The sequence below is a fragment of the Misgurnus anguillicaudatus genome, chromosome 1 (genome assembly GCF_027580225.2).
Source record: "Misgurnus anguillicaudatus chromosome 1, ASM2758022v2, whole genome shotgun sequence".
Classification (NCBI taxonomy): Eukaryota; Metazoa; Chordata; class Actinopteri; order Cypriniformes; family Cobitidae; genus Misgurnus; species Misgurnus anguillicaudatus.
This window is the reverse complement of record NC_073337.2, coordinates 31,017,964-31,042,795: the sequence shown is the minus strand read 5'-3', so window position 1 is coordinate 31,042,795 and position 24,832 is coordinate 31,017,964. Positions and strand designations below refer to the sequence as shown.

The window sequence follows — 24,832 nt, the reverse complement described above, 5'->3', positions numbered from 1 at the left end:
GGTGGCTCTTAAAAGAGCCTTTGGGTTCAGATTGGGTACTTTCGGCTTTACTTGGAGCTCGTGTATTTGGTGACAGCCTTTGTTCCCTCAGACACGGCGTGTTTGGCGAGTTCACCGGGCAGCAGGAGACGCACGGCGGTCTGGATCTCTCTCGAGGTGATGGTGGAGCGCTTGTTGTAGTGAGCGAGACGAGAAGACTCACCGGCGATGCGCTCAAAGATGTCGTTGACGAAAGAGTTCATGATGCCCATCGCCTTTGAAGAAATGCCGATGTCGGGATGAACCTGCTTCAGGACTTTGTACACGTAGATGGCGTAGCTCTCCTTCCTGGACCTCTTGCGCTTCTTTCCACTCTTGGTGGCGCTCTTGGTGACGGCTTTCTTTGAGCCCTTCTTGGGCGCGGGCTTTGCTGGCTCAGGCATGATGATGCTTCTTCAGAGAAAATTTTAAGCTGAATAGTTTGGGGAAAGAACGCAAGGGGTTTTATACACAACAACTTGCAGATGTATAGCGACCCCAAGCGCGTGCTCTGATTGGATGTCTTCGTTGGCCCAACCCCTAAAATGTTTCTATTGGTTAGCTCAGAGTTTGACGGGGCTGAAAGACAGCCAATGAAATATGCCCATCACAGGGCTCGCGTTTGAAACAGACACTGCCCCACGCGATTCGGTTTCCTTTGTTTTTATTCCCGCTCTTTTTTTATATTCTACAATAAGAACGACATGGGTATTCACATAGAGCGTAACCGTACAATGATAGTTTAGAAAGAATTGTATTTTCTACCGAACTCTGTAACACGGGGCTTCCAGAACAATTTTTAATGTTTTGCACATCAAACGAAAAAGCGCCTAAACTTTAACTGAATTCTAACATTTTAGCGGTTTTGTTCATTTACAGGTGATGTGTGCGACTTCAAACAACGCTTAACAGTTTGATCATTTTGTGAAACCACTTCGAATAAATAACACCTTGAAATAAAGATTCAATTAAATGAATCATGTTTTGAACGTTCAGCTCTTTGTGTGACAATGTGGGTGGCTCTTAGAAGAGCCGTTGGGTTTTGTTTTTCTTTTAATCGTTTAACCTCCGAAACCGTACAGTGTGCGTCCCTGTCTCTTCAGCGCGTACACGACATCCATAGCGGTGACGGTCTTTCTCTTGGCGTGCTCGGTGTAGGTGACGGCGTCACGGATAACATTCTCCAGAAACACCTTCAACACACCGCGGGTCTCCTCGTAGATAAGACCGGAGATACGCTTGACACCACCACGGCGAGCGAGACGACGGATGGCGGGTTTGGTGATACCCTGAATGTTATCACGCAGAACCTTACGATGACGCTTAGCGCCTCCTTTTCCGAGTCCTTTACCACCTTTACCTCTTCCAGACATGACGAACTGACGAGTTATCTAAAGAATGTGGTCGTTCTGGCAGGGAAGGACTTTTACTTTTGCCTACAGGACCTTGTAGAAACACACATACGAGGGCGGGGTCAGCAATCACGTCACAGCATCACAATTATTTTTCCTCACAATTTGCCCTCATTATATCAAAATGCAACTTCTAAAAGGCCGATTTTGAAGATCTTACAAAATAGCTTAATTAAACTATAAACTAGACGTTACGATCAATGACAGTGATGTTGCACAATAGAAAACATTCACGCGCTGGTATCACTAAAATGAAGTGTCAAAGTCCTCTTAGTTTCTCTTTAGCGTAAATTATTATCATTTTTAGAGATTATGACAGTAACTGTATTAAATATAACCTAATTGAAATGTACTTTTGGTACACAACGATCACAGCGGGCCTCTTGGTAAGGACAGTACATGGCAGATAACGACTGATGTTTTAATCATTAAATCTCACTTAACATCATGGTTTTAAAGTCACAGGTGAAAATTGGGATAAAAGTTCGTGAAATCTGTGTCAAAATACACGCTTTAGCGCGTTCACGTCCCGGTTAAATTACGGGCTCATCTTGCATAATGTCATTATCAGAAATGAGTGGAAATCGTGTCATTCAGTGGATTTGGGTGGCTCTTAAAAGAGCCGTTGGGGTTAATGTTACACTGTGGTCTTAAGCGCGTTCTCCACGGATACGGCGGGCCAGCTGGATGTCCTTTGGCATGATTGTCACACGCTTGGCGTGGATGGCGCACAGGTTTGTGTCCTCGAAGAGACCGACCAGGTAGGCCTCACTGGACTCCTGCAGGGCCATGACAGCAGAGCTCTGGAAGCGAAGATCAGTCTTGAAATCCTGAGCTATTTCACGAACCAGACGCTGGAACGGTAGTTTCCGAATCAGCAGCTCAGTTGACTTCTGGTAGCGTCTGATCTCGCGAAGAGCGACTGTACCAGGCCTGTAGCGATGAGGCTTCTTCACTCCACCGGTGGCCGGGGCGCTCTTACGGGCGGCTTTTGTAGCGAGCTGCTTCCTTGGGGCTTTGCCTCCAGTAGATTTACGAGCGGTCTGCTTGGTTCTTGCCATTGCTAATGAGCTCTCTAGTGCGTCCTTAACGGAACAATGTCTGTTCGGTCCCTGCTGCCTGCTTTTAAGGACTAGAATGAGAACTACGTCAGCGAAACAGAGACATGTGATTGGCTAATGTGTGACGCCTGCTCAAGACAAAGGACCAATGGCTGCGCGATATCGGTTCAAAAGAAAATGGCGGGCGTTTCCTTTGTTCAGTTAACATTTATTTAAATATATTTGCACTTTTGCTGGTTAGTACAGTAACGGAGTTATAAATATCACCTGAAAACGTTATCCTATACATCAATCTGGTAGTGTTAAAATGTTTACGGATACACGTGTGATTATTTTTCGTCTTGTTTTATAACAGTTCTGTGCGTTAAAATGCGTGCGCGCACACACAGTATGAAGTTCTCTCTGAATAACCCATCACAGAAAATTCTAATGGTTCCCATCTAAATACCAATAGGAACCATTAGCTTTGACCATTAAAACTAATACCCTAAAACAACACCCTGTAGTGTGTTTTGAGCCATATTCCATTAGAACCAATAAAATTCCCAATAAAACCAATAAGATTTTCTGTAATGGTTTAATTCAGCAGTGCAGATATTTGGTAATGTCATTTTCAGATATAACGTTATGTCTTAGCACCTGAGTGGTGTAGTGCAGTAAAAGTTGTAATTAAAACATCAATAAGAAAATGTAACAATCTGATGTTTGTAGAAGAGAATATGCAAATACTTAGTAAGTGTTTAAAAACACGTATTTATGAATACTTTTTTCTTTATTATGCTTTCTCTAAATAACAGCATCATGCCACTAAAGCATCAGTATCTCAAAACTATGTTGATTTCGCTCTCTTTTTGATGAAGTGGGTGGCTCTTAACAGAGCCTTTGTGTTCAAGTCAACTTGTGTTCGTTTATTTAGTCTTGGCGGGCTTCTCGGTCTTCTTGGGCAACAACACAGCCTGGATGTTAGGCAGCACGCCTCCCTGAGCGATGGTCACACCGCCCAGAAGTTTGTTCAGCTCCTCGTCATTGCGCACCGCCAGCTGCAGATGACGGGGAATGATGCGAGTCTTCTTGTTGTCACGAGCGGCGTTTCCGGCCAACTCCAGAATCTCAGCAGTCAGATACTCGAGCACTGCAGCCAGATAGACGGGAGCACCGGCACCGACACGCTCAGCATAGTTGCCTTTACGGAGAAGTCTGTGAACACGACCGACGGGGAACTGCAACCCAGCTCTGGATGAACGAGTCTTGGCCTTCGCTCTCGCCTTACCGCCAGTTTTACCTCTTCCGCTCATTTTAGATCTGATCTAACAAACACAGATGAGAAATGTAACTCGTGTAGCTGGAGCATCTCGCATTTAAACCCGTCTGTCAGTCGCCTATTGGTTGGATTCTGGTAAAACTGTAAACCAATCAGTACACTTCCCTCTAAACTTCAACTCCACCCCCTCAGTCTGCATCAACTCCAGTACAGCTGTCTTCCCCGCGTGTTTCTTAACGAAATTAATATATGAAGGTAAGAATTAAAGCAAACAGATTCATCCTAATATCACGTGTAATAAACATCGTTGTCAAACTCACTTCACATACAAATACTTTGATTATTACAAGAAACGGCTAGCTAAGTAGAATACCTTGATATGCCATCGCAGGTATTTATTTTGCCGTTTAAATTAAACTAGAGTAAAGTATAAACACATCATAACATGCAGATATGAAACTCTTTCGTGAGGTGGTGGGTGGCTCTTAAAAGAGCCGTTTGTTTACAGAGTAAAACACTTCAGCTGGTGACTTTACTTCTTTTTGGGTGCAGCCTTTTTAGGCTTAGCTGCTTTAGGCTTTGCCGTCTTGGGCTTCGCAACCTTCGCCTTTTTGGGGCTCTTTGCTGCTTTCTTAGGAGCCGCAGGCTTCTTTGCCTTCTTGGGGCTCTTGGTTGCCTTCTTGGGGCTCTTCGTAGCTTTCTTAGCGGCTGTGGCAGCGGGCTTCTTTGCCTTCTTCGGAGATTTCTTTGCGGCGGTCTTCTTTGCTGCAGTTTTGGGCTTCTTGGCAGCTGCGGGCTTTTTGGCTGCGGGCTTCTTTGCTTTAGGAGCGGCCTTCTTGGTCTCTGCTTGCTTCTTGTTCAGCTTGAATGAGCCAGACGCGCCGGTTCCTTTAGTCTGAACCAATGTGCCTTTAGTCACCAGACCCTTGATGGCGATCTTGACGCGGGAGTTGTTCTTCTCCACGTCGTAGCCGGCGGCAGCGAGCGCTTTCTTCATGGCAGCGAGAGACACGCCGCTTCTCTCTTTGGAGGCTGTCACAGCTTTGACGACGAGCTCGCTCACGCTCGGACCCGTTTTCTTCGCCTTGGCTGCAGTTTTCTTCTTGGGCGCTTTGGCCGGTGGAGCAGCTGGAGCTGGAGCGGTTTCTGCCATTCTTCTAAATAGATCTGAACTGTCAAAAGAACTGAACTCGATCAATATTGCTGGACTGTCGAGAGGCGCCGCGCGCTTATACAACACATGAGAACCTTATAGACTCAGTCTGTCTGTGACTGCGCGCCTTTTCGAGTCGCGAGTGACTGTGTTTTCTCCTTTGAATTATCGAACAGATACCGGGGTGTTTAAGAATTGTATCGGGGTAAAAACAGCACGAGCACAGAGCTTAGATTCAGAGCTTTATTTAGAGACCAAACTACGCGACAGTAAATTCTTTATTTTGGCACAATCAGATCAAATCCACGTCGAGCATCTGTCTCCGGATAAAGCAGAGGACGGATTTCATGTGATTTGTGCTTTTGCAATGATGTTGTAATCTGTATAATCTTTGGATTATTTGTCTTTATAATATTTAGAAGCGTATTAGTTATGTAATTTATTTTTATTTTCTCTTTGTTAGAACACTTCTGTTTATAGCCCTTGTTTCCCAGTAATGTTTGATTGTATCACATCTATTGTACAGGACCCAACATCCCTGGTGAAATAAAAAAACAATAAAACCATTACAGAACATTCTAATGGTTTTATTGGTATTATTGGGAATTTTATTGGTTCTAATGTAATATGGCCCTAAACACACTATGGTGTAGTGGTTTTAATGGAAAAAAAGCTAATGGTTCCTATTGGTATTTTAATGGAAACCATTAGAATTTTCTGTTTTTTTTTCAGCAGGGATCTACGATTAAAAGTTTTTTTTTTTTAAAGAAGGAAATAATTAAAAGATCATTTGTACTTTTTCAACAAATTATATTGATTGATCACCACGATTGAACAACACGTTTCATTACACGTTTATGTTGTCGTACTTCTACCTTGGCCAGGGCTCACTTGTAAATGAGATATTTATCTCAATGAGATTTTATCCCTGGTTAAATAAAGGTATAATAAAAAAATTAAGATTATGTAATTATTAAAACACAAGTTTAGACAGAACCAGAATATAAAATAACATTAGGATATCTTTAACCTTAATGTTTGTTTCATTACACACCTGTAACGCAAGCATTAAAGTCAACAGATTCACTAGTATATCTATCTACTATTTTGGCTTTTTTCAGTTTATCTTTCTCCAGAGAAGTCATCTTTATAATCTGTACTGGGATCTGTGATTCTCTCTTCTCCCTAAAGGTGCAGAGTAACGCTGCTGTTTCTGAATAACTTTAGCTGTGACAAAATTAGGCATCTGACATGAAAACCCATCACATGATGATTAAAATGTATACCATGTTTATAAAGTATACTTTATTTGAGATTATTTGGATAAAAGCATGTGCCTAATGCATGAATGTTTAAATGAGAAAGACTAACAAAACATTCAGAGGTGAAGTGACAGATGTCCCTCCACAGCGTTACGTCCTCAGTTTCTAGTACATCTATAAAGTTTCTTCACAGCTGTGTCTGAATCATCTGATGTGACATTTCTGTAAATGTAACCACAATTATAATGTTGTGGGTTATAGTTTACTGTCGATGATCCATCAGCAGCAACTGTGATTAATGAGTGATTCATATCTTAAGTGTGTCAATGAAAACATCCAAGTTTACTGCACATTTTCTCATCTCTCATAATAAAGTTGTGGATTCAAAGTCATTATTTGGCTGTGCTTTGATCTCTATACAATCCAGTGGTCTTACTGGGGCTCAATAGTGCATGAATGTATTCAAGTACATTACCTTTAAGGTCTGGGTATACTTCACTTTTTACGCATAAACGTGAGGGTCAGCATACAGTGCTTTGTGACTGCAAATTTTGTCAACACAATTATTTATTGTACTCCTCCCAAAGTTGTTTGTATATATTTGTATATTCAGAGTGAGTTGTGGATGGACAAAATACACTTGGTATGGAAAAAGGGAGCTGTTTGTTTTACTATTTGTTTGTACACATGATCAAATAACCTCATTTTTTATGTGTTTTACATTGTGCGGTTGTTAGATTGTGGTGACCTATTTAGGGTTGTGTTTAATTGTTATAAATGTTAATATTCATAAGTTAAAGATCAAAGCCTGAGATGACAGGAAAGGTTGATGATCAGCTTCATGGTTTTGTCAACTCAAAATGAATCCTGTAACCCTGAGTTTAACCCTCGTCATGATAAAGGCCCTTTGTCTGGTGTTGACTTTTATAAACGTTACCCCGTCTTGTTTTTGGTTTAGCTTGTTTTATTCGTGACTGTTTTTTTGTTTGTGTGTGAATAAACTTTAAAGCTGTATTTGGATCATCTGCCTGTTTCTACTTTGTCCACACATTACAATTAAAATATAAAAAGGAATATATGATCATATTTGTTTTTTATATTTAAGACATTATAAAACAACTTTACATATCTTATTATTATTATTCATTAGTAATTATTACCAATATAAGGTCACACATGTGTTTTATTTCTCAACTGTTCCCAGTGGGCACCTTGATGTTGAAAATTGACATCAAACATTGACAATAAATAATTGCAAATCATCAAAACATGATGTCCATTTGACATCCACACACCGATGCTCTTTCAACCTTCAAAATAACAACACAAAAGCAATTCAATGAGAAGTTACCATGTAAAGTTACACATTTGTTTCAACAAACATAAAATCAATACAAATGTAGTTTTAAAAATGAATCCACCGATTCTGATTGTGAACATAGCAGACATATGAAGAGTTTGGTTCCAAAACGCAATAAATCCATTTTGACAAATTTCGGTAAAAACTTGTTTTCTATACCAAGAAAGTGACAAGATGAAAACCACTATTTCTGTTACAAACTTTCCCATAGCATCTTTAGGTTATAAAAACATAAAAAATTCAAATCCATAACTTGATTTTCAAAGATTTATTATAAAAACGAATTATTTTTTTCCACAAAAAGGCAATAAATCCGTGACATTTTTTTCCCAAAATGCTAGTGATGTTACGTTCGTGAACGAATTGTTCTTTTTGAACGAATCTTTTAGGTGAACGGATCGTTCTCGTTCAAGCCATCCATTGACTCATATTTCTCGTTCACTGAAATTTCCCTCCCTTCTTGAGGAGCACGGACAAATGAAGCGCGGCTTTCTTTCTGCCTTCAAAGAGTGACAAAAGTACAAGCCAATGGCAATCGAATATGAGCTGTGGCCGAGCATATGGCTAAACGTACTGAATGAATACGCCCTTCACTGACCGAGCCGCTGTTTTGAGTCTGAACGAACGAGAGAGAGATCGCATTCCTAAACAAACTGAATGACTGGTACAAGTTACAACCTAATGAATGAGAGGGATCTTACAAAAAAGCGAGTGCAATGTAAACAATCCTGTGAAAGAATCATGTCGTTTTGTTTTAGTAAAGTTATAGTAACCATATTTAGGCGGGCTATTTACCTTAATACAGATGATTATCAAGGTAATTACTGTAGAAAAATTTGGTATTTCTGTTTAATATAGTTTTACTACAACTATCTTGGTCACTCTGGTTACTGTAGTAAAAATAAATTAAATGTGTGGCAGCTGTTGTTCTGTTACCCTGAGCCAATAGTCTATATAAGTTTGAGCTGCTGAACAAATCCACCCTTTCACTGAACTTTAACGTTAGTCAGTCATCTGCGTATGAACGAAGTCTTGAACGACATGACCGAAACTATATGATTCGTGAACGAGGATCTGATGACTGACTGAACCAGAGGAGGCATGCCAATCACTCACAGCACGGGAGTCTTTATTTACAACAAATCCAGATTAGATGTACTATAAATGTACGTAGCTTGATAAAATTATGCTTAGTATTTCACAATTTGAGCTTTAATAAAAACTAATGAGTTTTTGCAAAAAGTCTTTAATTGTCTTATTACACATAATGACACACATCTTCGCCACCTATTGGCGTATTTATGTAAAATTAAGAAATTGTCACTGAACGAATCAGTGAACGAATCTGAACGAATCATTTTGGTGAACGAACTGAAAATGAACGAGTCACCTAAATGAACGAAAATTTCCATCACTACAAAATGCTATAGGCTAAATCTATTCAATCAATGTATAAATGTGCATTCATCTTTGCCATGATATATTCATTTAGTTGAACAGTGATATACACTGCTAAAAAATAAACATTAATGGCATTAATCAAAACACTTACTTTGTCATATTAAGATCACTGTCATTGCAGCGGTTATACTTGACGTCGTTGCTTAGCATTTTTCACAGCGATCAGCTGTAAAATGTTTTGGTCCTGCTTGATTTTCGTTGACTTTGAGTAAAATTATGTAAAGTTTTTCATATGATCCCCTGGGGTCAATGTGTTAGCATGAGAAACTTGATGCTGTCGGGAGATAAGCACCAGTCTCCCGAGTGCTTCGCGTAAATTATTAGATGTTGAAGACAATTTCCCGTCACAGAAAACCATCACAGGTTAATCAATGCCATTAAAGTATTATTTTGTTTCGTTTGTTGATCACGAAGTACAAAGTAGATGAGGAAAACTAGGACTCCATGTACTCAGCGTGCCGCCATGTTTGTTTACATTGCGTGACTGGTGGGCTGTAATTTCTGGAATGGATTTATTGCGTTCTGTAAAAAAGGAGGAGTAGCTTTATCGCATTTTGGGAAAAAGAGGAGAAAAGATGACAGAATAACACGGCGGATATTGGATTTTGCGTAAAATAATTTTTTTACTTTTTAAAAAACTGACCTGATATAATACTGATTTTGGCAGTATCTAATTTTTTTTCAAAAATGGTGTTTATCGCGTTTTGGAACCAAACTCTTCATCTATAGCTGTAACTATGTATTTGGTCAAAATTGAGTTAAGGGTTGAAATGGGCTTTTTGAGATCTGATGTGTCTTGTGACAAAGTCTTCTGGTTCAATTTTGTCCCATTTCAAAGAAAAATTTGTGCCAAAATTGCAGTAACATGTTTGACTGCCTGGTGTAAAAACTTTGAAGGCTTTTTCTCGGTTTCAGTGTTTGCGTAGTTACCGCATAGCTGCCTGGTCCATCTGCGTCCCATACAGCCATATCTGACCACAGATCTGTTTGTGTTTGTTGATGTCAGTCTCAGATGATGCTGGATTTCACTGCTGTACAGCACCTGGATAAGATGCAGTAACTTGTATAACTTGTAATAAACTACAGCATCAAAATGGCCCTCAGAACATACCAATCCACAAAATTAGTTTCATCGAGCCACACCAGTAGAATAAAGTCAACAGGCCAGTCACCACATTAACAACCAAATAAAAACACACCCAGAAATACACACGCTACAGTGCTAAATGTAATCCAGAGGGATTTTCTGTACCACAGTACAGCCATGCATACACAAAAATACCAGAATCAGTCTTATTTCATCGAAACACATGTTGTAAATGTTAAAAGTTTATGTCCTCCCCTTGCTAAAGTGTCCTTAAAAGGGGGAAATATCTTGTTTTGAACTCACCTCAAGTCTTTTTCTTATTTTTGAATGCTTATGGTGGTTGACATCCAGCTTTAGGTGCAAATACTGCCAAGATGAAGTGTTCAGCATTGATGTTAAGGGACTAATAACAAACAAATCATAAACAAATCATAAACAAATCACAAACAAATCACCAAAAAATTTTTTTAAGCAGATTCTGCCAATAATAAATGGGCGTTAGAAAGAACATGCGTGTGTGGATGTGAAATAGTCTGGGTATCACAATTTGGATATTTGATGTTTTTTTGTTTTGTTTTGTAGCAGTCTTTGATTAGCCTAGAAATCTAGACGCACCCTAGCGGCCGCAAAATATATTTGCTGCCAGGGTTTAGTCTAGGCACTCACAATACACTTAACAGCTCCAAAAACCAAAATTTGGTCAGGCCAATCACATCGTGTGTAGCGTCTGTGGGGCGGGCTTAACATGATGACGACAGAGCTGCCTGCGACGGTTCCTACTTGAAAACAAAGAATGGCTGCTGCTGCTGGCGAACAGCTTTCTTTTGAAGCGGCTTTGGTCGCGACTCTGGAGGAGTTAGACTTATGTTTTTCTTTGAGTGAAGAGCAAATAACCCTACTGAAGTCCTTTTTAAGCAAGAAAGATTTGTTTGGAGTTTTGCCGACTGGTTACGGTAAAAGTTTGATATACCAATTAGCTCCACTGGTTGGGGAGACGCAGGGGACTCATACGTCACCTTCTTCGTTGCTCTGATTGGTCATAGCGCTATCCTATTGCGTACAGAGGCATTTTGAGGGACAACCTTATATCCCGCCCCTTGCATTGAGCCGTTTGTGTGAAGAGTTGCCAGACCTTACATCTTGATGTAGGTCTGGCTAACCAGGCTAGTCTTTGATGTCAATCTCGCGCAGTGCTGTAGTCCAGGTAAACGCCATATACCGACTTCTTTTTCAGTCGGATTTGCGTATACCCACTTCTATACAGGTATACAGTATATTTCAACTTCTCTTTTAGCTAATCCAATCGCATGATGTGAATAAACGCAAATATTCACTAGAACACTCATTAAAATTAGTTACTTTTGCGATAAGGAGGACTGAGGCACCGGATTGCTTCGAAATATGATTCGCCCAAACGCCATTGGGCTAGGTTTCCGTCAATCTGACAATGCCCAACGCAATTGGATTAGAGAACTGTCAATCATTACCTGGTTCACTGCCTGCCATCATTAATAGGAAAAATGAAGCGAACTACGGAAACTTTTTTTGTTCAGATTTACAAATAACCTCGTAATGCTACATCCCCATTTTTAGCTAGCAGTTCAAGCTAACAATAGTAATCAACATCAGTGTTGTTAGCCAGCAGCCCAGCTAACGATTGCCAGGCGTCCTCGTCCGCTCCATCCGCCTCCCACACCCAAAGTCAGAGAGGATGCCGACAAAGATGCAGTCTATCCCGCTTCAGTTTCCAACAAAGATGTCAACCAAAAGTGAGAACTTTTAAATAACAGGAACTTGTAAATTATGTTAATAACTTATCGCAGAGCTCGAAATTACAATTTGCCCGGCCATCGCTGTATGTCAAAACTGCACTGACAATAAATCTGTTTAAAATCATTAAATCAGTTATTTGTTATGTCATATTTAGATAAGTGTTGCACTACCCAACTACAGTACTTGACATTAGGTTCTTTGACTTAAATATATAAGCATCAGTTTATAAACCCTGCATTGGGTTAAGAGTTTCATATGTTGTAAAATGTATTTAAATACAGATTAAATACTGTTATATTTATGAAAATATTGAGGCTTTTACCCAAAACGACTTACAGTGCATTAAAAAGTATACAGTAGATTAATGTTTGTTAAAAAACAAATAAACTATACCTAATAACTATAAACTAATCGCTTGCTTAAAAATACCATGCTTCCCTCATCTTTGTATGTTTTAGAATATAGTATTAATATATATATATTATTCATGTATTAGGCCTACCTGTAATACTTGCAAAATGTCCACTAAATATATATTCTGGCTCACACTATCTGTTGCAAATCAGCTGTTCCAAAATAGTTTACAAGAGAAACTACTAGACCAGACTACGTGCAAGGTGAGAGAATAGTTGTTTAATTTTAATGTGTAAACAGACTAAAAAAGTACTCACAATTCATAATTAGTTGTCTATTCCCATAGCAAAATCTGCACCTCTTTGTGGCTTTATTTTCATAATGATCCTTACCCTAAGAAGTCAAGCATCAGAAATTAAGTGACAATGTGAAAATAATACTCTACTAGCCCATTTTGTGGCGATCTACTGCAAGACTACAGTATGTACATGCTGTTTATAACAAAGGGCGTTTATCTATTTTTGGACGCTTTAAAAAAATGGTGGCAAAATTAAGAGTATACCCACTTCTCCAACCACTACACCACTGATCTCACGTCAGAGTTCATGTAAATGTCTTGCACTTCCTTGAATGTAAAATCTGTAAATCTGAATGGAAATGAGTTTCAAAGAAATGTTTTACATATAATATATTTGTGTAGAAAGCTATTCAGAAGGAAATAAAACCTTAAATGTAGAGAGTGAAACAGTACAGACCACCTCAGCTTCAGTCTTCACTGTTCCTGCAGGTAAACATGAAGGTTTTCATTATCATTCAAAAAGTTTTTCTGTATTGTTTTTACTGTATCGTTGTACACTATAAAGTCCAGTAAGTTAACTTTAAGTTAAAAAAACATTATGCAAGCCAATTGCTCAAAAAACTTACTTAAGTAAATTAGTAATAGAATGCTAGTTTTGCACACTTTCATAAAACTTGTGTAGAGTTTTTTTTTTAGATATAGCATTGATTTAGTAGTTTACTGTTAAAAATGATTCATTGATTTGAGTTAGGTTAGCTAACTTTTCAAGTTTATTGCACTGTTAAGTATTTTTACGAATTAAGATTTTGATAAAGTGTTAAACTCCTAAAAAAGGCATAATTTAAACTCAGCAATGACAGTAACTTGTACAAATGTACAAATGTTTAAAGAGGATCATTTTAATGAAAGTCAAGCGCACAACTAACAGAAACACTGATCACCATAATATTGACTTCAGACAAAACTTCTTTTCAATATAATCTGAACTAAAGTTAATCCTCTGTTCATTCTCATTAAGGACATTTGTGCATGTATGAAATAAAGTCAAACTGAAATGAGGATGATTATGGTGGGTGTTTTTTTTTCAGAGTTTAAGAATCCTCTGGTAAGATTTTGATCAACAAATATTTTTTTTTACATTCTTGATTGTTTTAGGTTAACGTCACAAATTTAGAAGGAGAAGAAGTTTTATTTATATAGTGCCTTTCCATAGCTGAAGGTAGCTTTACATATTGCTATATAATACATTTGCAAATCCACATGCACAATACAGATCACATAGGGCAAGATTTAGCCACATTATCCAAAATACATATTGAAAAGATATGTTTTTAGCTGGGTCTACGGAGTAGTGAATTCCATAATTTAGGAGCATTAACACTAAATGACCTACCACCAGTGGACAGCCAAAAACGAGGAGTGGACAAAATAAAAGTTTATAAATGTGTTTGATTTATTATGCTCTTTTCGTTTATTGTTTAGGATTTGCTGCATTCTGTTAACCCATCACCAATGGAAAGATTGATTCAGTTTCTGCTTTTCTCAGGTCAGTGCACTGTCACTTTAAATATTCTGTATAGTGGACTCATACAAACACATATTTAACATCGGGGATTTTTGGTTGTGCAGAAAGATTCGTTTAAGGTGCACATTATCGAGGAGGTCTGACAAAGTTAATTTTCAAATGTTTCTATCTACTATTTCTTACCTCAACAGGATTTTGGATTTTCATACAGAGCAACTCAAATAAATTTGTTCTCATCCAGGAGAATAAGACCTGGGCTGATGCACAAGTTTACTGCAAAAAATATCACATCGACTTGGCCACGATTGCAAGCAATGAAGACAAGACAAGTGTCCGAGTAGCTGTTAGCGCTGCGATGCCTCCATTGGCCTGGACTGGACTGTACAGATACAATAACAGTTGGGGGTTGACTTATAATTTGAAGATAGTGACATTTCTGTTATGGAAGTCTGGAAAGCCAGAAAACCCCAGTGGAAGAGAGGATTGTGCTGTCATCAATGGCAGTAGTGGATGGGAGGATATCGCATGCAATCAATTGTTTCCATTTTTTTGCTACAATGGTAAGAAACATTTCTATATAATGTATATTGTGAGTGGTTAATCCTATTTACTAAAGCGATATTGCTTGTGTAGAAGTGTGATATGTCTGTATATCAGGCTGTGATTAGACGAGACACGAGGCCGCAAACAGATTGACGGCACAAATCTGCGTGTGTAGACAAATCTCATGACAGTGATGTTCATTGTAGAAATATTGAGCCCTGTAAGTGTTTTGTTTTTTGCTAGTTTCAGCCCCTACACTTTTATCATTTTCATGACCAGCCTTTGTAATAGCAGATGCACTTGTGCCCATCTGTTTGCCCATGGGCGTGCTGGTTTGAAAACGAGATGTGTTCAGACACATAGCATGTTACTATTTTGAGGAAACTAAAAAAAAATTGTACTCTAAGGTTGATGGTGCAGTATTTGCATTTATTACAAGGGTGTGTTAGTAATATGTGCCTATCAGACTGTTTCATTGGGCGCACGTGCGGTGACGTGATAAGCGTCTGGTCTGAACTTTACTTCTGGTTTCTGTTTGTTTAATAGTCTGACTAGTTGCTGAAACTGAACTCTTAAACAAATACCTTGTCGAAAATAACAAATGTTTTGGGTTCCTATGTAATCTACGTGTTGTTTATTTTGCTTGCTATATAAATAAACTACTTTAAAATGACTTTGTTGTTACTGCTGAAACCGTCTATAGGCTGGTACACAATGCCTGTACATTCTGCTTATTACATATGAAGAGTTTCGTTGCAAAACGAGATAAATCCATTTTTTAACATTTTTGTCAAAACATGTTTATTATTATGTCATCATGTTATTATTTTGTTTTATGGTGCTACTTAGCTGTATTTTTTAAGTTATGAAGGTTTAAATCAAAACAAACCAACTGCAGTTGCATTGAAATTAATTGGAATGCACAACCAAAAAATGATGTTTTATATAAACAAGGTTTGGGAGGAGCTGATCAGTCAATGAACTCGGCTGGCTTTCAATCATTAATCAATGAACATGGCTGGCTCTTAATCACTAATCAATGAACTTGGCTGGCTCTCAATCACTAGTCAATGAACACGGCTGGCTCTCGATGATTAAGCAATGAACACGGCTGGTTATCAATCACTAATCAACACAACAACTTAGTACCAGCTCTATAAATAATCATAGAGTCCTTACCCTCAATTCTCTGGGACATTATTGCAAGATGTCCAGTCAAACAAACCCAGCACAGGAAATTCACCATACCACACAGGATTATCTCGGGCCTTCCGACAGCGGTCGGGATGTTTCAATCAAGCCCGAGGCCTCCCCACAGGCCGGGCGATCTTCCCACATTGCTACACGAATCCCGAGGAGAAAAGGACCGTCTCCTCGCACCCCGCAGAGGCGCTCCCCACCATCACCGGCATCTTCATACGCTTCTGCTTCTCCAGGAATCCCCGACATCAAGAAATGGTCCATCCTAGGCCTCGAACTAGCTCTTGAAAATGCAGATATTCCATTCTCACGTAAACAAACAAAGGCGCAACTGTTCAGCCTACTCCGCGATAGCCGGAGGGCTACTCAACCCCCGCAAACAGCCGTGACAGCAAGCTCTGACTCCTCGTCTCTGCAAGCACGGAGTACACCATACACCCGAAAGACACCAGGGAAAACACGGAGGTCTCAAAGACACCGCATGAAGCCATCAGCTAGCCTGGGTCCCCCGCCGATGTCTCCAGCAGCCAGCTCACAAGCGAGTCAGCTAGCAAGCCAGCCAGACAGCGCGAACATGCTTCCGCTCACGGCAACGGCTTCACTCCTCCCACTGCCGCTTCTTTCTCCCGGCCAATGGCCTGCTGCCCCTCCGTCTCTCTATCACACGGGGTTGCGTTCAGCAGCAGCGCCGGCCACATCTATTTTTCTTTCTCACATTTCTCCCATTTTTTCCGCAGGAGCCAACACGAGCTTGGTAACGGCTTTGCTCATCCCACTGCCGCTTCCTTCTCCCGGCCAATGGCCTGCTGCCCCTCCGTCTCTCTATCACACGGGGTTGCGTTCAGCAGCAGCGCCGGCCACATCTATTTTTCCTTCTCACATTTCTCCCACTTTTGCAGCAGGAGCCGACTCGAGCGTGAGGATGCCTCCGCTAACGAGTCAGGCCCCGGTTTTCGCTGCAGGAGCCGACACGAGCGTGAGGATGCCTCCGCTAACGAGTCAGGCCCCGGTTTTTGCCGCAGGAGCCGACACGAGCGTGAGGATGCCTCCGCTAACGAGTTAGGCCCCGGCACCCTCTATGACTTTTCAACCTGATATTTTCGCCCACGGATCGACCCAAAGCGTGAGGCTGCCTCCGCAAGCGGCTCCAGCGGCTTCTTTTTCTGTTGATTCTGTTCCCCAGACCCGTCAGCCTTTCACGCTGGCTACCGCAGCACCAATGCCCATCCCACCCAACGCATTGGCCTTGGAACCTCCCCCTGTCATCAATTCCATCAGGCAACAGATCCTCGCAGAAATTGAGGCAGCCGGCATCAGAAGCGGATCTTCACCCAACACTAGTGCCTCCCTATTCAACTATAATATTCCCTTAAATCATCCACTCAAAGACCTTCTTACCACCTCTCTAGATACTATACTCCAAGCAGTCTCAACGGGAACTCTTCAAACCTATCTGACAGCTTGGAGAAGCTTCAGAACTTTCCATCATTTACACCAGATCCCTTTAGCCAACTTCTCTCTACTTACCAAAACATCATTCATATCGTACCTGCATAAAGTCAAACACCTTCGAATCAGCACAATTAAAGGGTATATGAGCGGGAATCCAATTTTTTCACAAACTAATGTTAGGTTCACCCTCAACTGCTATCACTAATCCCCAGACCGCCATGCTTTTAAAAGGTATTGAAAAAACCCAACCCAAGAGTCCAGATCCCAGGTTACCCATAACCATAGAAATCCTTTCAAAATGTCTGGCCACTCTTCGCAAAGGCTACTCCTCAGTACATACTGCCCAAACCCTAGACGCCATGTTCGTGTTAGCCCTTTTTGGTTTCCTCCGCTGTTCAGAATTCACTGTTTCAGCCACCTTTGACCCAAACCTACACCCAACCATCTCTGATCTAGCCATAATAGATGACGAAACATCTCATTTTTTATCAAACACAGCAAGACGGACCAAATGAGAAAAGGACACCACATATACATTTTCAAAATTCAAACTCCCATCCAACCATACCAAGTTCTCAAAGCTTACACTTCCTACCGTTGCCACCAGATTAAATCCTCTTCCGACCCACTTTTTGGGGATGAATTCAACCGCCCAGTAACCCGCTTTTGGTTTCAGAAGCACCTAAAACAAGTTTTGCTAACATCTGGCTTCCCCCCCCATGAATTTTCAAGTCATTCCTTCCGCATTGGAGCAGCCTCAACAGCTGCTCAAAACGGACTCCCAGACTCCCAGATACAAACCCTAGGCCGCTGGTCTTCGGAAGCTTTCAAAAATTACATCAGGGCAGATCGTCAAAGAAGCCCATCAAAGAAGCCCACCAAACACTCACGGCCCAGCAAACGGACATAAGATCACACCGTCACACATAAACCCATCATCACCCTCAATCCACTTCCCTGCCTCCGCAGAAGCTAGTACCGGCAACTCAAGCTGACACCCTCATCAAAATCTTACACAGCCCTACCGCAACAGATTCCTTCTCAGATAACAACAACTGTCGCAGCGTGACCGCTCTTGCAGAAGCCCAAGCTTTTATTTCACTCTCTGCCACAGCAGATGCCTTTTTTAAGCCAGTATCGCAGCAGCGACCGCCCCCACAGGGGCCTGTGCTTCTTTCACTTCCTCTGTCAATAAAACCTTCCCTTTCCAACTGTGGCCAGTATTGCAGCAGCGACCGCCCCCGCAGGGCCCCTTGCCTTTTCCTCGATCTGCCGCAGCAGTCGACTTATGAAGCCAGTATCGCAGCTGCGACCGCCCCCGCAGGGGCCCGTGCTTCTTTCACTTCCTCTGCCAATAAAACCTTCCCTTTCCAACTCAGGCCAGTATCGCAGCAGCGACCGCCCCCGCAGGGGCCCGTGCCTTTTCCTCGATCTGCCGCAGCAGTCGACTTCTGAAGCCAGTATCGCCGCTGCGACCGCCCCCGCAGGGGCCCGTGCTTCTTTCACATGCTCTGCCAATAAAACCTTCCCTTTCCAACTCAGGCCAGTATCGCAGCAGCGACCGCCCCGGCAGGGGCCCGTGCCTTTTCCTCGATCTCCGCAGCAGATTATTTCAACCTCGAAGCCCGTATCGCAGCGCGACCGCCCCCGCAGGGGCCAGTGCTTCCTTCACATTTTCTGCCCAGCAGAATCTATGCATCTATCGCTGCCTAAGCAGTACTGCTCCCTCTGGAGTTTTCTTCTTCCCCAACTACCTCATGTCTGGCTCCTCTAGAGCACAGCCCCATCTCAAGGCACAAACTGCTTCCTTCGCTCCCTTGGAGTCCTACCTTGCTCCTTACAGCACTACCTCACCTATTACCTTTAAAAACTCCCCGCTCTTCTTCAGAGTACAATTTTCTCCCTTCCCTACATATTGGCAGCAGCAGATTTTGCTCCCCCGGAGCCCCCTATATTCTTCAAACTACAGACTTTGGGTCCAGGCCTCTGCCCCACCTCATATATCCTTCTCAACCTCTTCACAGCACTTCTCAACAGTGCCCGCTCTCCAGAGCTGCCTTTTTCAATTCTACCCTCGACTTCAGCATTTTCCCCAATGAGGGCCAGCACCTCGCCTTCTCAAGCCAGCCTTCTTTGGGGAATTGTTGTTCAGGCGGCTGTCCTGCACCACCTGCTCTTTTTGGGGATAACCCGGGTCAGGGCACGCCCCAGGCCCGGGGCTCCTTCCCCGGTCAAGGGACGAACGTTCCGAACTCGGGGGGTATTTCCCGAGCTCGGAACCTTCGCCCCGGGACAGCACGCCACTCACGCATATTAGCAGTCCCACTTTATTGTCAGTGAGGCGAACTCGTAAAATGATGTTTTATATAAACAAGGTTTGGGAGGAGCTGATCAGTCAATGAACTCGGCTGGCTTTCAATCATTAATCAATGAACATGGCTGGCTCTTAATCACTAATCAATGAACTTGGCTGGCTCTCAATCACTAGTCAATGAACACGGCTGGCTCTTGATGATTAAGCAATGAACACGGCTGGTTATCAATCACTAATCAACACAACAACTTAGTACCAGCTCTATAAATAATCATAGAGTCCTTACCCTCAATTCTCTGGGACATTATTGCAAACCCACCTCCACCCCTTCGCCTCACTACGTACATTTAGCTCAGCACCGGGGATAACCCGGGTCAGGGCACGCCCCAGGCCCGGGGCTCCTTCCCCGGTCAAGGGACGAACGTTCCGAACTCGGGGGGTATTTCCCGAGCTCGGAACCTTCGCCCCGGGACAGCACGCCACTCACGCATATTAGCAGTCCCACTTTATTGTCAGTGAGGCGAACTCGTAAAACGTGATTTCGGAACAATTAACAAAATGGTGGATATCTCGTTTTGCAACGAAACTCTTCATATACAGGTACACGCAGCAGCGGCACACAAACATGCAAAAATATTAAAAAATGTACAATGTGAAGGATTATTACTGTGTACATAAAGTACATGACTTTTAAAGGAAAGGGGAGATGAGACTGGCACACTGACTTTTTCTTCTGTCGTTAATCTAGTAAAAGTGGATTCGGATATGCACAAAGTGCACCAACCCCATACGCTTCAGACCACTCACTTAGATTGTTAAAATAGGGCCCAGTGTGTCTATCAGTTCAATTACACATCACTGTACACATTGTTCAGGAATGGTTAAACATGATAAAGATGTGTGTTTCAAGGTGTTGTTTTAACATGCTGGTTGCCAGATACTTTCAGAGGTCTTTTAGAGTCTTTACCTCATTGATTCAGTTCTGATTTGGCAGCACACCAACGACAACAGTATATTAGCAAGGTCATAACATCAGTATACTGAGGACATTTGAAGCACTTTTTAGAACTAAAAGCTTCGATCAGTGTGTAATCGGATCAACCCAAAGGTCAGAGTTCACGCTCAGATAGCAAGCAACCATTGACATGATGTTTGGAGGCCTACTTAACAGTAAACATGGGGAGGGTTTCCATTATTTGACACACCGACTTCAGGTCTTCTGGAGCATTTTATTAAAAGCTGATAAGTTGAATCAGGTGTGTTTAAACAAGATGACATCTAGTGTAAAAAATGAATGTAACAAATTACCTCATTCTCATCTCATTACAGTGAGCATAGCAGACAAGTTTGTTTTTATCCCTGAAATCAAGTCATGGTATGATGCTTGGGATTACTGCTTACAGTATCACACAGACCTGGCCATGATTCGGAATCAAACTGAAAATGACCTGCTGGTGAATATGATGGTAGGATATGAAAAAGCATGGTTTGGCCTATTTAAGGACACATGGAGGTGGTCAGATGGAACAAAAGTCAACAAGTTCCCCGTAACCTGGAGCGCTGGACAACCTAACATTACTGGCCTGAACCCGCTTTGTGGCGCTACAACTCTTGATGGAGCCGATGATCGACTCTGCCCAGAGACCCTTCCATTTATCTGCTTACGTTGTAAGTTTCATGAGTTAAAGGATCAAACACTTTTTGGAATTTTACTTTAATAATTCACTGTTGGAAAACATCTAAATAGAAACTATTCTTGAAATGTAAAATAACAACTGGCAGTAAACATTAAATGTAATTATTTACAGATGAAGTTTTTGTTGCTCTCTTCATGTAATATTCTAACAGATACAAAGAATCAGATCATGAGAGTGGAGTTGAAATCGAGTCAGAATCTAAATGATCCTGCGGTGATGGAGAGAATCTTACAGTTGGTAAGAGGATCTCTTATTCTCCTTTCAGGGACTATCGTCGAGTGTAACGTTGAGCCTTTGCTATATTTGACTTCAGCGTCGCCTTTTCAACCTTTAAAGCTTGCATTTCTTTTTCCATCAGGGATAACCATTCATTGTGAGAGTTAACTTCAACAATGAGCTGTTGCATCAAAGTTGCTAAACTGTCTACTTTGGCCGAAGTGAGCTCCGTAGTTTTCTCGATCGCCGAAACCTTTAAATGGGTTTGATCAAGTTTTAAGCCGAGTGCATTTATAGCTTCAAGGATTTCGTAATCCGGTTTTAGACCAACACAAATCTTTTTTTTAGCTGGAGACTCTGTTTTTTTTTTTGGGGGGGGGGGGTGTTTCAGGCAGAGTAGGGAAATCAGCCAGGAACGGGACTCCATAATGGACTCGGGAGCAAGTTTCATCTCGTTAGCATCAGCGTTGTGAAGAGAGGAGAGTTTCCTATTTCTCTTTTTGCTCATTCAAAATGTCTATTTCTTCAATGTCATTAAGATATAATATTAATAGGCATCTTCATACTAAAGGAAATAAAATAAACGCCAGGACATATGTTAGTTTTTAGCTACAAACTCCACGTTTACTAAGGATGGAGGAAAAGCACATCTGACTAGAAGGACGCCATCTTGGGACCCCCACTCAGTGAGTGTAACCGCAGTCCCTCTCGCCGACGGTGACATCATATACATACCCTCTATACCAATTGGACAATATATCGTCACATATATCGGTCAACTACTGGTTTAAATTATAAACAAATCTAGTTAAATTAAAGCAATAAACCCCAAGAAGCAGTGGGTTACCAGTGCATTTTATAACAGCTAAGGGGCGCTGTTAGGCACGACGCGAAGCGGAGTGCCTAAACCCCCTTAGCTGAAAAAAAAGACAAAAAAAACCTTCACAGAACGTTTTCTCTTTATTGACGAAATGTTTTATTTATTGACATTTATCTGGATATCGCCATAATTGTGCAAAGGTAGAAAAATAAAAAAAATGATTAAAGACTGTGATGTTTATTTTCATAAATCAGTACACAGCAACAGTGGCGCAATGATACTTGTAATGTGGTCTGAACCGTGGGTTTACTGGGGTATTTTATCACGGCTTAGAACGCGTTTCAACCAATCAGAATGAAGAACCAGAACGAGCCGTTTTATAAAAATCAATATATACTTGACTGATGATTTTTACTGTTTCCCATTCTATCCCATTCTTTATGAAAAATATGCTTTTATTACTATAACGTATCTAGTTATAATTCAGTTTGTCAAATATTTGTATGTCCTATTTTTAGCCTAAAGTGCAGTTGTATTGTTAGTTTAGGCAAAATAAGTGTGTGTGTGTGTGTGTGTGTGTGTGTGTGTGTGTGTGTGTACCTGGTAATTATCACGTTGTGGGGACCAATTGTCCCCACAAAGATAGGAATACCAGTGTTTTTGTGACCTTGTGGGGACATTTTGATGTCCCCATGAGGAAACAAGCTTATAAATCAAACAGAATGATGTATTTTGTGTGTGTGTGAGATCAGTACTCATGATTGATTCTGTTATTTAGATAAAGAAGAAACTGAAGGATCGTGGGATAGGGAATGACACAACATTGACATGGAGAGTTCAGCCAGATGGAAATGTTTTCTCATCAAAACATGATGGTGAAGAGAACCAGGAATCCTGTACAATCACTTTCCTTTAAATATAACAGTTACCACATCTGACGACATTAAGGATTGCTTTTCATTTAAATGAAATAGTTTCAATTAATATCATTATATAATTTAATTACTTAAATTAATTTTGCATAATCTAAGGCATTTAAAAGTTAAATTGTAATTTGGTTTAGTATTTTTATTTATATAACCATATCAAATATATACTGCTGCAACTAATCTGAACTGTTTAGTTTAAACAGTAAACTTTTAAAAAGATGTACGGTTTAAGTGTGACTTTTAAGCTAAACTATTTAGTTTAAGAAATCAACTTAAAAAAAAAATGAATACAAATACTATTATAAAATGTTATGTATTGATTGTAAAAAAAAATCTTTGTAACACTTTAAACCTTAATAAAAGTAATTTAATATCTTAAAGTTTAGTCACATTATGATCTCTTTCTATGTCCCCATTGTCTTGTACTGTTATTTTTCCACACTCACCCCTTCACTTTTATTTATTTTTTACTCAACAGACACTTTCATTCTGATCTGTTGATAAAATATGATTATGCACAATTATACAAAACGAAAATATGGCCGTCCCTCATCTCTGTCCCGTGACAGGTTTTGCAGCATCCCTCCTCCACCCCATTGCTGTCTTCTCAGCTATTACATCGATCCTCCCATCGGACAACCCACCAAATAAGCTTTATCTCATTCTCTCTTGATTACATGTCAATGTGAGCTTATGAACCTTGTGTAAGATATATCTCAACATGTGAAACTCACATACAGTATTTACATGACTTGAGATAACATCAGAATGTTTTTATGTCTCATATTTCTCTTTCAAGGGACCTCAAAGCTGCTTTAGGGTGTTGACTTAGGGTGTTAGTGTCTGGTTGAATTGTTCATGTTATGGTGCGGTGATGGTTGACTTCCTGAAGCTTTGTCCCGTCTTCAGGATGTCTATAGATCAGATTTTTGGTCATCATTTTAAAAAGCAAACATTAAAACAACCAGTAAAGACAGAGAAACAGGTGAATACACTCAGTCTGTCTGTAACTGCGCGCCTTCTCGAGTCGCCACCACTGTGTTTTCTCTTCTGAGAAACAAATACAGTTTAGCAGTGTAAAAACATTCAAAGCTTTATTTGGAGACCAAACTACACGAGGATAAACTCTATATTTTAGCACAATCAGATCAAATCCACGCCGAACATCTGTCTCTGGATAAAGCAGTGGATGAATGTCATGTGATTTGTACTTTTGCAATGATGTAATCTCTATAATCTTTGGATTATTTGTCTTTAATAATATTTAAAGCGTGTTAGTTATGTAAATTATTTTTATTTTCTCTTTGTTAGAACACCTCTGTTTATAGCCCTTGTTTCCCAGTAATGTTTGATTGTATCACATCTATTGTACAGGACCCGACATCTACAATTAAATGTTTTTTTTTTCCTCATATTATTTCCTTTTTTTAAGAAGGAAATAATTTAAAGATCATTTGTCATTTTTAAACACTTAAAAATGATATACTTCATATATACTTTACTTAGTTTTTACACATAAACGTGTGGGTCAGCATACAGTGCTTTGTGACTGCAAATTTTGTCAACACAATTATTTATTGTACTGCTCTCATAGTTGTTTGTATATATTTGTATATTCAGAGTGAGTTGTGGATGG

The 24,832-nt window shown here is 40.6% G+C and overlaps 6 protein-coding genes across 6 annotated transcripts; 1 reads left to right on the top strand and 5 right to left on the bottom strand.

The window, feature by feature from the left end:
* LOC129431983 (histone H2B-like) lies at positions 1 to 465 on the bottom strand. The gene has a single exon (XM_055190095.2). The coding sequence runs from the start codon at positions 420 to 422 to the stop codon at positions 48 to 50; it is 375 nt and encodes a 124-aa protein (XP_055046070.2). The 5' UTR covers positions 423 to 465; the 3' UTR covers positions 1 to 47.
* Positions 466 to 1,033: 568 nt separating this feature from the next.
* LOC129431967 (histone H4) lies at positions 1,034 to 1,425 on the bottom strand. The gene has a single exon (XM_055190090.2). It carries the CDS (start codon positions 1,389 to 1,391, stop codon positions 1,080 to 1,082), a length of 312 nt encoding a protein of 103 aa, XP_055046065.1. The 5' UTR covers positions 1,392 to 1,425; the 3' UTR covers positions 1,034 to 1,079.
* Positions 1,426 to 1,886: 461 nt separating this feature from the next.
* Positions 1,887 to 2,502, bottom strand: LOC129431922 (histone H3). Its single transcript, XM_055190044.2, has one exon. The coding sequence runs from the start codon at positions 2,489 to 2,491 to the stop codon at positions 2,081 to 2,083; it is 411 nt and encodes a 136-aa protein (XP_055046019.1). The 5' UTR covers positions 2,492 to 2,502; the 3' UTR covers positions 1,887 to 2,080.
* A 779-nt stretch (positions 2,503 to 3,281) lies between these two features.
* On the bottom strand, positions 3,282 to 4,090 carry LOC129431937 (histone H2A-like). The gene has a single exon (XM_055190060.2). The coding sequence runs from the start codon at positions 3,784 to 3,786 to the stop codon at positions 3,400 to 3,402; it is 387 nt and encodes a 128-aa protein (XP_055046035.1). The 5' UTR covers positions 3,787 to 4,090; the 3' UTR covers positions 3,282 to 3,399.
* Positions 4,091 to 4,229: 139 nt separating this feature from the next.
* Positions 4,230 to 5,054, bottom strand: LOC129431917 (histone H1-like). Its single transcript, XM_055190039.2, has one exon. It carries the CDS (start codon positions 4,903 to 4,905, stop codon positions 4,285 to 4,287), a length of 621 nt encoding a protein of 206 aa, XP_055046014.2. The 5' UTR covers positions 4,906 to 5,054; the 3' UTR covers positions 4,230 to 4,284.
* Positions 5,055 to 12,920: 7,866 nt separating this feature from the next.
* Positions 12,921 to 23,441, top strand: LOC141365370 (macrophage mannose receptor 1-like). Its single transcript, XM_073869719.1, has 6 exons — positions 12,921 to 12,989; positions 13,983 to 14,046; positions 14,217 to 14,585; positions 20,864 to 21,202; positions 21,383 to 21,468; positions 23,046 to 23,441. Exons 2-6 carry the CDS (start codon positions 14,013 to 14,015, stop codon positions 23,181 to 23,183), a joined length of 966 nt encoding a protein of 321 aa, XP_073725820.1. The 5' UTR covers positions 12,921 to 12,989; positions 13,983 to 14,012; the 3' UTR covers positions 23,184 to 23,441.
* Positions 23,442 to 24,832: the final 1,391 nt, after the last annotated feature.

Excerpts from the sequence above, each read along its gene's own strand:
- LOC129431967 (XM_055190090.2), bottom strand. The coding sequence starts at position 1,391 with ATGTCTGGAAGAGGTAAAGGTGGTAAAGGACTCGGAAAAGGAGGCGCT.
- LOC129431922 (XM_055190044.2), bottom strand. The coding sequence starts at position 2,491 with ATGGCAAGAACCAAGCAGACCGCTCGTAAATCTACTGGAGGCAAAGCC.
- LOC141365370 (XM_073869719.1), top strand. The coding sequence starts at position 14,013 with ATGGAAAGATTGATTCAGTTTCTGCTTTTCTCAG. Across the intron at positions 21,203-21,382 it reads TCCATTTATCTGCTTACGTT|ATACAAAGAATCAGATCATG; the intron begins GTAAGTTTCATG and ends ATATTCTAACAG. Across the intron at positions 21,469-23,045 it reads TGGAGAGAATCTTACAGTTG|ATAAAGAAGAAACTGAAGGA; the intron begins GTAAGAGGATCT and ends TCTGTTATTTAG.
- LOC129431937 (XM_055190060.2), bottom strand. The coding sequence starts at position 3,786 with ATGAGCGGAAGAGGTAAAACTGGCGGTAAGGCGAGAGCGAAGGCCAAG.
- LOC129431983 (XM_055190095.2), bottom strand. The coding sequence starts at position 422 with ATGCCTGAGCCAGCAAAGCCCGCGCCCAAGAAGGGCTCAAAGAAAGCC.
- LOC129431917 (XM_055190039.2), bottom strand. The coding sequence starts at position 4,905 with ATGGCAGAAACCGCTCCAGCTCCAGCTGCTCCACCGGCCAAAGCGCCC.